The sequence below is a fragment of the Tachypleus tridentatus genome, chromosome 11 (assembly GCF_004210375.1).
Source record: "Tachypleus tridentatus isolate NWPU-2018 chromosome 11, ASM421037v1, whole genome shotgun sequence".
Classification (NCBI taxonomy): Eukaryota; Metazoa; Arthropoda; class Merostomata; order Xiphosura; family Limulidae; genus Tachypleus; species Tachypleus tridentatus.
In genome coordinates this window covers 90,240,252-90,252,941 of record NC_134835.1, presented here as the reverse complement: position 1 = coordinate 90,252,941, position 12,690 = coordinate 90,240,252, and the positions used below count along the sequence as shown (strand labels likewise).

Sequence of the window (12,690 nt, the reverse complement as noted above, 5' to 3'; positions counted from 1 at the left end):
TGGAGAGATCAAATGTATTATAGTAAATCCCTATACAACATTACTCGTTCTGAAAACTGAATTCACCTCTGATGCTATCGTTCTAGCGTTTACATAGATATTGAAGAATAAAGGGATTTCACCTCAGCCAGTCAGTCAGATAGAAGCTTTTTACTGTTCTAGATCTATAAGTAACCACTAGAAAAATACAGTTGTTTGTAGAACTAATCGTAGGCTTTAAACACGTTGGATCTCTTGCTATTCCCAGCAACACAAGAAGAACAGTACGTTAAAATCGGATTCGGATGGCCATACGGAAGAAACTTGTAATACCGTAAGGCGTATTGGAAGATTAAGCCTTAAGCCTTCATCAGATTTTTCAATTATGGTTCTAAGAATATACTGAACATATCAGAAAATATATCATTGAGTCTTTGTTCATGTTTTATATGAAAATAAGCAAATACAAAACAGTGAGGATGTTTCTGTAGTTAGAAATAAATATATACATGTCTTTATGTGTGTGAAATGTATATGTCAACACAAGTGAGGAGCACTCAGAATCGTGTAAGTCAATAATTAACATAATTGCCTTACATTTATATAAATTAAGCAGTATAATAATTATAAACGAATTTAAAATGACCAACTGAGGGAGTATGCATATAGTATCAGTTAATCATAAATCATATTTCACCCACATAAGTTTTCTTCTCAGATTCACGTCTGAGGAATAACACTGGCGGCGGAAATATGTTGAAAACAAAAAGTAGTATTGATAAAAATAAAAGTAATAAATAATTTGTCTTCTTTCAGTTTTATCACTAAACAGAATATTATTATTTGTTACAGTAAGGTTGATAATAAAAGTCCATCACGATTTAACTAGACGTCATAAAACAACACATGCAATATATACTCGTATTTCGATGATTTTCAATACGAAAGTGATAACTGGTTTATTTTAAATTAAACACAAAGCTAGTTGAGAGTTATTTGCACTAACCGCCCTATAATATATCAGTGATAGAACAGACAATAGACGGCTAATCAACACCACCCACTGCAATCCATTCGTTGGTAAAAGATTGATCGTCACATTATAACTTCCCCAAGGGTGAAAGGGCGAGCATGTTTGTTGATGTGGATTTGAACCCGCGAATTCTAACCACCAGGCCACGTCAAGCCCAATGATAAATGAAAATCCAATATGTGGATTGTGTTATCTGGTAACACCAATTCACAGTTGTATACCTCCCTACACAGTTTTAGCAGTTTACTTGTCTCTTAAGTTTTCGGTGTATAAAGTATTCGTTAAAATTACTAATAGTTTTTATATAAAATGGTTCATCTCACTTCAAAATATTAAATAACTGCCCTTAAGATGCAATAATTAATCTTATTTTAAATATGATTGGTTAAGAAACTTTCGTTCAACGTTGTTTTGAAAACATGCAGATTTTGAAACATTTTTTTAAAAATTACATTAAATGTATAATATTTTGTATGATGTTAGAAATATTAGTTTGAACTATCTTCCATTTTTAGATGTCACCTGACTTATTCTTATATTGTTTCTCTCTTACGGTAACACACTGTCTCGTTTATAACAAAATATATAAATATTATACGAAATCGATTTAATTATAGCTTATTACTTAATTGCATTTATTCGTTTTTTATTTTGGTTTTACACAACTGTTGTCAGTTGACTTCTATTTATTTTTACAATTACTTTCTTTAAATTATTTTATATGAATGATGAAAAACAAACACATTTTGCAGAATCTCCTTTCTTTAGTTTATTTCGCAACAATCAGAGTCAGTTCATGACTGGGTCAGTGTTTCTGTTTGAAATACTTTATTAAACGCTAATTTCCCATTGATAAGGAATAAGTGCCTCGCACTATCTTAGGACATAACATTATACGTGCGTCTACCAACAACGGAGTTAAAGGTAAATTGGAGTAAGTTTAATAGCAAAGAAATTTTTAAAAAAGGCTTATTTTCAAAATGGTGAAGGCTGTATTTCATATGAAAATTTATCTAATCGTTAGAAAATGCAATATACGATTTTCATAATTTAATTTAATTGAAAAACTTTGTATGCTTTAGTTTTTTATTAAAATATACAGTTTTTTAAATATAAAAATGTAAATGTTAAATCGAGTGAGATCATTGCATCCTCTTGATTTTACGAACTTAACAAAATCACTTCGAAATTACAACTGTCTAATCTGATATATCAACTTAAGAAAAATATAAAAAGCAAAAAGCGTTGCAAATGAATTTCATAATTTTCAAACACCAAGACAAAGCCTGAAACTGTTGAATAAATGTACTGAAACAGCCAAACTGTAATTACTAATCTCGGTAAATTCCGACCCTTTTCGTTAGAGACAAAATTATCTTCTACCTCTTTCCTACAACTAATATCATATGCATTAGCTTCTCTTTTTAATAGGCTATATCTTCTCCGAAGTTATATCTATAATAAATATTCCAGTGAAAGTCAACGAAACGTTACTTCTATTGTAAATATATCTACGCTAAGTTGCCAATAAAAAAGGTTTGTTTTGCAATAAAAGCCATTTACCGCTAAAAAATTATATTAACAGCTTTAATATTATTAAAAAACAAAACTAAAAGCATTTTAATTGGATACAAAGATGAATAGATGGATAATTAACTCTATTGATAGATAAATGGGTATAATAACGCCTCATTTGAGGAAGTCATTTACTGGCCTATAGTGAAACAGGAAAGGCATTATCAGAAATAAATGTTAACTCCAACACTGAAAACGTTACATTAAATTTTAAATAAAGTGAATACTTCTGTGGATTTTCATTATTTGGGTGTTACTCTTACATTCAATGCAATTTCGTTTATTATAGATTATAACAATGTATTTTTTACCAGTTTTTACTTGGAACTTTAAAGTATTTCTACAGTCCGTTAGCAGTTGGTCTAACTTCTTAGGTTCAGCCAGGAGGTCGAAATCCAATATTTTCTTCAGCTGTTCTGGCTGGTAGAAGTCCAGTATCTTCGAACTCCTGTCAGCAGATGACTTCAGAAATTCTAAGAGTATCTGGACAACTCGAAGAAGGAAGTCACGAGTAACTTCAAATCCGTCTTTTGTAAGAGGACTGAGATCTGTTAAAATAGTATTTATAGATACATAATGTATTTTTTTTAGATTTGTGTTATTTCTAAAACATACAAATATCAGAAAAAATAAAATATTTACTAATATTGAAGTTTTCTTTTGTTTTAGAAAGTATATGAGTTATGTTTAAAATTTAATTGCATGATGTTGAAAAATTAAAATAAATACATAAAAGTGAACATAATTCCCTTATGAATAACAATATTATACTTATCAACATGAAAGCCGAAATTAAAACTGAAACTGAGATTTATATTTTCTTCACTTAGTGGTCTGAGCCGGCATGAAAAATATTTCAAAACAACTAAAACAACAAAAAAGTATAGAAAATATCAATATGGGAGATAAAACACAAGACGAAAATAGCAATCGTTACAGGAAATTAGAAAGCTGATGTTAAATATAACAAAAAATCATTCTGTAAGTCGAAAAATATGTGCTTATTTTGAGGTGATTTGAGAAGTTGTATTTAACATGTTCACGTGGTTTATATATATATATATATATACTGCTGGCCAAAATCTTAAGGCCAGTAAACATAGAGAAAAAATATGCATTTTGCGTTGTTAAACTCAACCACTTATTTGAGTAGAGCTTCAAAAGATGAAAATAAGAAAAGGGAAAATAAAAATAAAAACCTCTTTTAGCATTTAATAGGGAAAATTTGAACACTATGAAATTAGCCTAAATACTAGCTGGTCAAAAGTTCAAGACCATACCAAAAAGAAGTCCTAAACAGGGTAGGAAATGCCCAACAAGAGGTTTCAGTAGTGAGTTGCACGGCCGTCATTGCGAATAACTGCAAACATTCGTGTTTGGCATGGTCGATATAAGCGTTTGCAGAAGGCTGGTTGGAATATTATTCCAAGTGGTGAAGATTGCTTCACGAAGATCATGTACTGTTTGGAATTGACGTCCATTTCTATCGACTTCCCTTGCCATCCACCCCCAAACATTTTCAATGGGGTCCAGTTCGGGCCAACACGCTGGATGGTCCAGAAGAATCACGTTATTCGCCATTAAAAAGTCCTTTGTCCTGCGGGCATTGTAGATTGCAGCGTTGTCCTACTGAATGATACAGTCATTTCCACACAAACGAGGACCTTCAGTGAATAAGGATGCTCTCTCCAACGTGCCTATGTAGCCAGGTGCTGTTTGAAGCCCTGTATAACCTCAAGCTCCATTGTTCCATGGAAGGAGAAAGAAACCTCAGATCATGATGGAACCTCCTTCACTGTGTCGTGTAGAAAATGTCTACGGTGGGATATCCTTATCGTGCCAGTAATGTTGGAAGCCATCTGGACCATCCAGGTTTAATTTTTTCTCATCAGAGAACAAAACCTTCTTCCACTTTTCTACGTCCCTTGTTTGGTGCTTTTCAGCAAAGTTTAGCGGAGCTGTTTCGTGGTGTGGAAGGGGAGAATGGCCTTTGAAGACGTTTACAGTTTTTAAATCCTCTCTCGTAGATGCCGTCTTGTTGTTCTTGAGCTGCATTCTGCGTCCGTAAGGTCCTTAATCTGTTTCGACGATCGGCTGATGTCTTGCCTGACAATCCGTCGAATCCTCCTGCTCCATGCCGGCGAAATTTTCTTGGGCCGACCACTTGAAATTCTCGTTCAGTATCCCTCAGGGTCTTTTAAGAAATTTGCAACAGCAGTTTTACTACGCCCAATCTCACCAGCGATGGCACGTTGAGAGAGATCTCTGTCAACTTTTTAGCCTTTGCCATGTTTTTACCCAATGTAACACAGGAGATGTTGACAATGCTTAAACACAAATAACTAAATTTGGTTTCGTGTTTACCGATTAACGCTTTGTTTCAGTATGGTCTTAACCTTTTGACCAGCTAGTATTTAGGCTAATTTCATAGTGTTCACATTTTTCCCATTAAATGCTAAATTTTTTTGGTATTTTTATTTTCCCTTTTCTTATTTTCATCTTTCGAAGCTCTACTTTGTCAAATAAGTGGTTGAGTCTAACAACGCAAAATGCATATTTTTTCTTTATGTTCATTAGCCTTAAGATTTTGGCCAACAGTGTATATATATATACACATATATGGATCTTCCCTGAATTTACTTTTAATTTTTAGGCGATATTTGAGCTCTGTATTGAGAAGAGAAAGGCGAAATAAAAAAGAAACTGCGTTGATGTGCAGAGGGTTGAGTGGGTTATATCAAAAGAATTTTGAATGTTGAAAAAAAATACACGTCACAAAACAACCACAGCCGATATAATATTGTGGATGTGATGGCAAGTTTTGGAACTAGGTTTTCACATTATTTGGTGTTACATATATCACTGAATCAATAATTCAGTGATACAAAGTATTCATACATTCAGATCATATCTATGTTTTCAATTCAAGGATTTATAATTCACAAGAGGGGAGCATTCCTTGTACTTAATTAAATTAAAAAATAAAAGAATATGGATTAACCTGGACCACTGAGACCTTTCAAAAATCGTCAGCAAAAGTGACACCCAGATGTAGTAAGCAAAGTGAGGCAGATTGGAACAGGAGAGTCCGGGAACACAGAGGTCAGTGGCAAAAACTGTTCACGTGTCCCAACCAAAACTACACAATGTAATTTACAACACTCTTCTTCAAGACAAGCGACACAAGTAATTTATACACAAGCTGTTTCTAAGGCATATCCGTTTAGCTGTCGCATAAACCAAACAATTGGAGAATGAAATTGTCATTAATCTCTTCCATAAGAACGCGGCGTCTATGGATTTGTATGCGATAGTGCTATTGAAACGAGCGCTGAAAAACCATGGTCTTCGTACAGTAGATTGGTTATGAAAAGCAAGTGGGAAGATGTTATATACTTCGGACGTGGCAGCCTTACGAAGTAGCCTTTGGGAATGATAGATTTGCAGCACGGTCATCATATAAAGCATGACTGGATATAATGGCATGAAGTTTAACAATATGATGAAGCTCAACATCGTTTTAATTCAACCTAATTAACCTTGGCCGGGATTATCTTAATTGAAACAACTCTGTTAAAAAGTAAAATGTGCAAAAGGTAAAAATCATATGGAATAACTTATGCAAATATAAGTGAATTATCTCAGAATTCTTTAAGTGCGAGTGCTTCATATACAGTGAGAAAAGTGCCAAAAGTTTTAATAAACTAACTTTGCTAAATCTTAATTAAAAGTGTGATATATATTTTACACTCTCATGTATTTAATTTGACTTTATGAGAAATTCAATAAAAATGTACAAATTGTTTAATTTTTCATTTCCTTTTTTCGTATATGCTATTATTTAAGGTTTTCAAAAGTTTCTTAGTAACTTTAAACCTTATTTACAAACATAATAGTCAAATGTTCTCAATGATCTTTAATTTAAAAAAAAAACTAGCTTTTCTGAGCTTAGTGGACGTGGATTTTCGCAATGTTGAGCTCTGGATTTCGAACTAAGTGTAGACATCTTTACATTATTGAAAAATGAAGTAGGATTTCTGAATTTTATACATTTAAGGCAATTCATTGAAACGCAATTAAATTTTCGTACAGAATAGAGGTAAGGAACTTGTTAAATTAAATAATTAGGGCCCGGCATGGCCAAGCGTGTTAAGGTGTGCGACTCGTAATCTGAGGGTTACGGGTTCGCATCCCCGACGCGCCAAACATGCTCGCCCTTTCAGCCATGGGGGCATTATAACATTACGATCAATCCCACTATTCGTTGGTAAAAGAGCAGCCCAAGAATTGGCGATGGGTGGTGATGACTAGTTGCCTTCCCTCTAGTTTTACAGTGCAAAATTAGGAAGGGCTAGCGCAGATAGCCCTCGTGTAGTTTTGCGCGAATTTCAAAGCAAACCAAACCAGATCCAAGTGCACTTTTCAGGCATATATCAGGTCAGTCATTATACGAATGATTGGAACAACTGAATAATTTAACTTCTATGAACTTAAACAAGTTATAAATATACATTATCAACTTCTGACTTTTTTCCCTGTATTCCATTTTGCAATCCTTACAATTTATCCTATACCTCTTTATAAGCAATCAAAAGATTCTGCTGAAAAAATAAAGTATGCATAAGTTTAACCTAGGAAAAATTATGTTAAGAGTTTAATGAACGCTTAATCATCTATGTCTTTTTATTAATTAAAAAACTGATTTAACTAGCTGGAATAAAATACGGAGAACGTATTAATTTTGAGCATATGGAAGGTAATCCACCTAGTGAAATATTGATCTCTGAGGTATTATTCGGTTTTAGGTAATGGTCCATGATTTCTTAATACTTTTAAAAATTATTTACTATCCTATATGTAAACATTGTTTATTGGAATACCTGTGATAAAGGTTTGCACAGATAAAATTCACAAAGGTTAAAATCACGAAACATTGTAGATAAAATTAAGATTGGGTCAATGTTTTCACACTTTTTTGTCGTCGTTTTTTTCTCGAACCTCTTCACTACTGAAATTCATGCCATTCACTATTGGTTCAGTTCAGCATTCTTAAAAGACCTAAAAATGTACAACTAATACTTGTGAAAATAGGGTTATTTACTTACACGGTTACAGACTATAATTAAGCTCGCTATTTTTAACTGTTTTTAAAAGTCTGTAACTCATAACGTGTTGTGACTTAAGTTCAATATAAATGAATATATTATTTTATGCTAAGTATTATTGTGCAAATTGAAATATTTCTCGAAGTTTCCACAGTATTTTAAAACGTTTGGCCAATTTTTGCGTCTGTACAAATAGTACATCTGCATCAGCATACTGTGATACTGTTCCAATATATACGTTTATATTTTGGATTTGAATTTTCTATATATTTAGGAAACAGTTCTTAAATCGATTTTATTGACACATGAAATTAAAACTTGATTTTTTTTCTAAAAATGATAGCTAACTTTTGAATACTCATTCAAAAGAAAAAATTACCCATCGTTGATTGAATTTTTATATTTTATTTAAAAAAAAACTTGGGCATCAGACATGTTCTAGTTTAGATTATTGAAATCTTGAGAACTGAAAGAACTGTTATGATTCACGTTTAGTCTTCCGTGAGTAATGGTATTGTGAGGGTCTTAGTTAAGCTAGTATGAAGCTAGGCATAAGATCCTCACTGTTTAGCCAAGATAGAATGCAAATAGTTGTATCAAAAGAAACATTCAACACACTCCATGCTGAGGGATAAAAGCAGACTTTTTATTTATCTTAATTAATTTATTAGGCACTTCGCTCTGTGAAAACTGACGAGTAGTATTAGAGTACATCATTTTGTATTGGACAATATCACTTCAGAGATGTTTGTAAAATAAAGAAAAATAAGTTTCTCTTACACATTTCTTATTTTATCACACAATAAACCTTACAACGTCTGCTAAAATGTAAAATACAATAAACTACGAGCTGCGAAATTACGTTGTGTAAACAACTCGAAATATATTGCTTATTTGTATCATTGTCACGTTAAAGGTAGTTTTTTGGCACAATATTATTCAAGTGGACATTAATTGTACATTACTTTGTACTTACGTTGCCGGCATTATATTCTTGTATTATTTCCTGACAGACGTCTAATTTATTATTTGTCAGATTTTGTTTAAGATTTTATTTATGTTTTTGCCAAGTTGATTTTGTTTGTAGGTAAGACCAGAAATACACTACATGGCCAAAAGTATGTGGACACCCGAACATTACGTCCATATGTGCTTGTTGAATATCTCATTCCTAAACCATGAGCATTAATATGAAGTTGGTACCCCCCTTAGTTGCTATAATAGCCTCCACTCTTCTGGATAGGCTTTCTACTAGATTTTGGAACGTGGCTGCGGGAAATTCAGCTACCAGAACATCGGTGAGGTCGGGCGAGAAGGCCTGGCTCGCCGTCGGTGTTCCAATTCATCCCAAAAGTGTTTGATGGGGTTGATGCCAGTCAAGTTCGTCTAAACAAACCTTGGCAAACCATGTCTTTATGGATCTCGCTTTGTGCACGGGGACATTATCATCCTGAAACAAAAAAGGGCCTTCCCCAAACTGTTGTTACAAAGTTAGAAGCACACAATTCTCTAGAATGTCATTGTATGCTGTAGCATTAAGATTTCCATTCACTGGAACTAAAGAGCCAAAACATGAAAAACAACCCTTGACCATTCCTGCTCTTGCACAAAACTTTACAGTTGGCACTATGCATTCAGGCAGATACCGTTCTCCAGGCATTCGCCAATCCCAGATTCATCCGTCAGACTGCCAGATAGTGAAGCGTGATTCATTACTCCAGAGAACAAGTTTTCACTGCTCCAGAGTCCAATAGCAGTGTGCTTTACACCACTCCAGCCGACGCTTGACATTGCGCATGGTGATCTTAGGCTTGTGTACGGCTTCTCGACCGTAGAAACCCATTTTATGAAGCTCCCGACGAACACTTCTTGTACTGATGTTGCTTCCAGAGGCAGTTTGGAACTCGGTAGCGAGTGTTGCAACTGTGGACAGACGACTTTTACGCGCTACGCTATTCAGTACTCGGCGGTCCCGTTCTGTGAGTTTGTGTGGCCTATGGCCTCGTGGCTGAGCTGTTGTTGCTACTAGACGTTTCTACTTCATAATAACATCACTTACAGTTGACCGGAAAAGCTCTCGCAATATTAGCCCAATATTCATGATATTTTCATTCTCCAAAAGAAAACATTTTAAAGGTGAATTTTCAACAAATTTAACAATTGCCTTAGAAACTGTACTTTGGTTAGGTATAATTCCTGTGTGGTTACCATATTTTTAAACACTTTAGCTTTTGAGTAAAAAATGAAACAAACTATGCGGGTCCTCGAACTCAAATTCCTCCTGGTCGTTTGGCTGTTTCCGTGACGTTTTACAACTATGACGTAATAGTTGCCAAACACGCTTCGTTGCGCGCCGACCATTGTGTTCCTTTCAGTGCTGGTGTTTTATGTAAATCTATCGGTACTTTTTTCGGATTACATACTTTGTGAGACTATTTTGTGTCTACTTTATGTTTGTTTTGTGATAACATGGTTTACTGCATTGTTTATGGTTGTAAAAAAGGTTCGGCATCGGGCAAAAGCTTCTTTTCGTTTCCATGCAAGGAGAAGGAACCGGCAAGGTGGCGACAGTGGGTGCGGATGGTCAATAGGAAGAACTGGACTCCTTCACACCATGCAAAGCTTTGTCAAGATCACTTTGAACGCTCATGTTTTCTGTCAAATCCCACTGTTTTGGATTCCGTGGGTTTCAAGCCAGGCAGGTTGAAACTGAAAAAAACCATCGGCAGTAGACAGGATCGTCCCCATCATCTTTCCTCGTGAAGAGCTAAGGACTGATCTCAGTTTGCAGCGTATAGGTTCCACCCCTCTGAAGCCATCCTTTGCCATCACGAAAAAAACAATCTTAAAGGTATGTGTGCAGTATAAAGCGATAAACAATAACCAGTATAATATAATAATTTAAAAAGTTAAATTTTTGAAGAATGTAACTAGGCATACACATTTCACATTCATGAGCGTGTTTTGCATTTGTAGCACCTAAAAGTCAGTAAAACCTTGATTTCCTAGTCTAGACAGTGGATAAATCTATCCCAAATAGAGTATATTCCAAGTTTAAAAGCTGGTAGATCATTTTGTAGATGTTTTTGTAACATTTTTAAATGTGGAAAAGTTTGAAGAATTCCATTTTTCAAATTTAACATTTCAAGATAAATTAACTATTCAGACTGTCACATCTAGTTTGATTTTATAGACAGAATTATAACGTATAATTGAAATTCATTTTGTTACAAGTCATAAATACTCGGTACAATGATTGTGGAAGGGCCGAGTATTTGTTACCACAGTTGGCAAAGTATAAACAAATAAAATCCAGTCTGTGATACCAATAATTTATAAACACCAGACAGGTTTCGAGATGCTTAAAATTGCACGTGAAATAATACAGACCATATTTGTTGTCATGACTTAGGCTTACCATTCTTCCACTGGAGTTATGACCGACTCGCAACCGGCCTTGACGCTATCAGTATCACTCACAGTTCCACTACTCTCGCTCGTGGAACTGACCTCATCACTAGAACTTGTCAGATCTGTGTCAAAAGTAACTGTTCTAGGTTCAATCAGAGTAGATTCGAATTGATATGGCAATACTCGACACTGTTCAGAACACAAAGTCAAAACAGACTCCGCCTCTGTTTCTCTCTATGCACTGGCCATGTTTGTTTGGCAACTATTACGTCACAGTACTTTTCCTAGCGGCAAACGTAAAAACTAAAATGTTCGGATTGCCGCTCGGAAAGGGCTCTTTCTTCACCACGTTCTATGTTTCATTTATTAACACATATTTTTTATAAAAAATGTGAACCTGCAAAATTAATCAGTACGAGTAGTTCTTTTGACTGCAAAGTTTTCTTTTTTTCTGTAAAATTCACCTTTAAATACATTACGAATATGTTTGTAACTTCTTCAGTCGTAACCACTGTCTGACAGCCTTTTGTATGGATTATATTTCAAATAGAGAGTCAGGACTTGACTGTACATTGCAGATGTATAACAGGAATATGATAGTGTTACTCACGTGCAGCAGCCACATTATTCTAGATGGAGACACCAGCAAAGGTAACTAAAGGTCAACCATGTATTTTGTCCAACTATCAGAGTTCGTCAGAAATTTGACGAACGGACTTGTTGGAAAAGTCGCATCCTATGACAATGCCACGTTGAAAGTCACTGAGCTCTTCAGTATGACCCATTCTACTGCCAATGATTGTCTATGAAGATTGCATGGCTGTATGGTTGATTTTAAGCACCTGTTAGCAATGGGTGTGGCTGAAATAGCCGAATCCACTAATTAGAAGGGGTTTCCACATACTTTTTGTCATGTAGTGTATATCGCGTACAACAATTATTCAATCTTTAATGAGAAGAAAACGTAGTAAACGTGGATAAAAATAATTGGTCAGAACACGAAGATGATGTTGATTAAATTGAATACGAGTTAGAGGAAGAAAGCAACCTTTCTTACAAAATAAGATAAGCATAACCTGAAGATGAAGCACCACTTGGGAAGGCGATAGTGAAAGGATGGCTAGGTTTCTGGAAGTACAGCTAGAATAGCCATCAGCATCCACCGCCAACTTATGGGCTACATTTTTGTGTAGAAGGGGTGTCCACATACTTTTGGTCACGTAGTATATTTGTGATGTCGCTGTTTGGAGAAATGTTCCGTTAAGATAGAGTTTGTGGTTGATTTTCATTAGTTTCTTTAGTTTTGCCAGTAGTAAGATTTGTGTTTTTGGTATATTAATTTTTATTCCTTTTATTCGTTTATTCATAGATGTTTTTTGTTTGTTTTTTGTTTTTGTTTTTGGAATTTCGCACAAAGCTACTCGAGGGCTATCTGTGCTAGCCGTCCCTAATTTAGCAGTGTAAGACTAGAGGGAAGGCAGCTAGTCATCACCACCCACCGCCAACTCTTGGGCTACTCTTTTACCAACGAATAGTGGGATTGACCGTCACATTATACACCCCCACGGCTGGGAGGGCGAGCATGTT

General features: G+C 34.8%; 1 protein-coding gene across 2 annotated transcripts in view; it reads right to left on the bottom strand.

Annotated features, from left to right (window-relative positions):
* Nucleotides 1-12,690, bottom strand: part of LOC143232740 (glutamate decarboxylase-like) — a 71,589-nt gene that overhangs the window by 32,572 nt on the left and 26,327 nt on the right. For both annotated transcript variants that reach the window (XM_076468529.1, XM_076468527.1), the window contains exon 2: nt 2,899-3,135. In XM_076468529.1, coding sequence (XP_076324644.1) covers nt 2,899-3,135 — 237 coding nt within the window. The remainder of the gene's footprint in view (nt 1-2,898; nt 3,136-12,690) is intronic.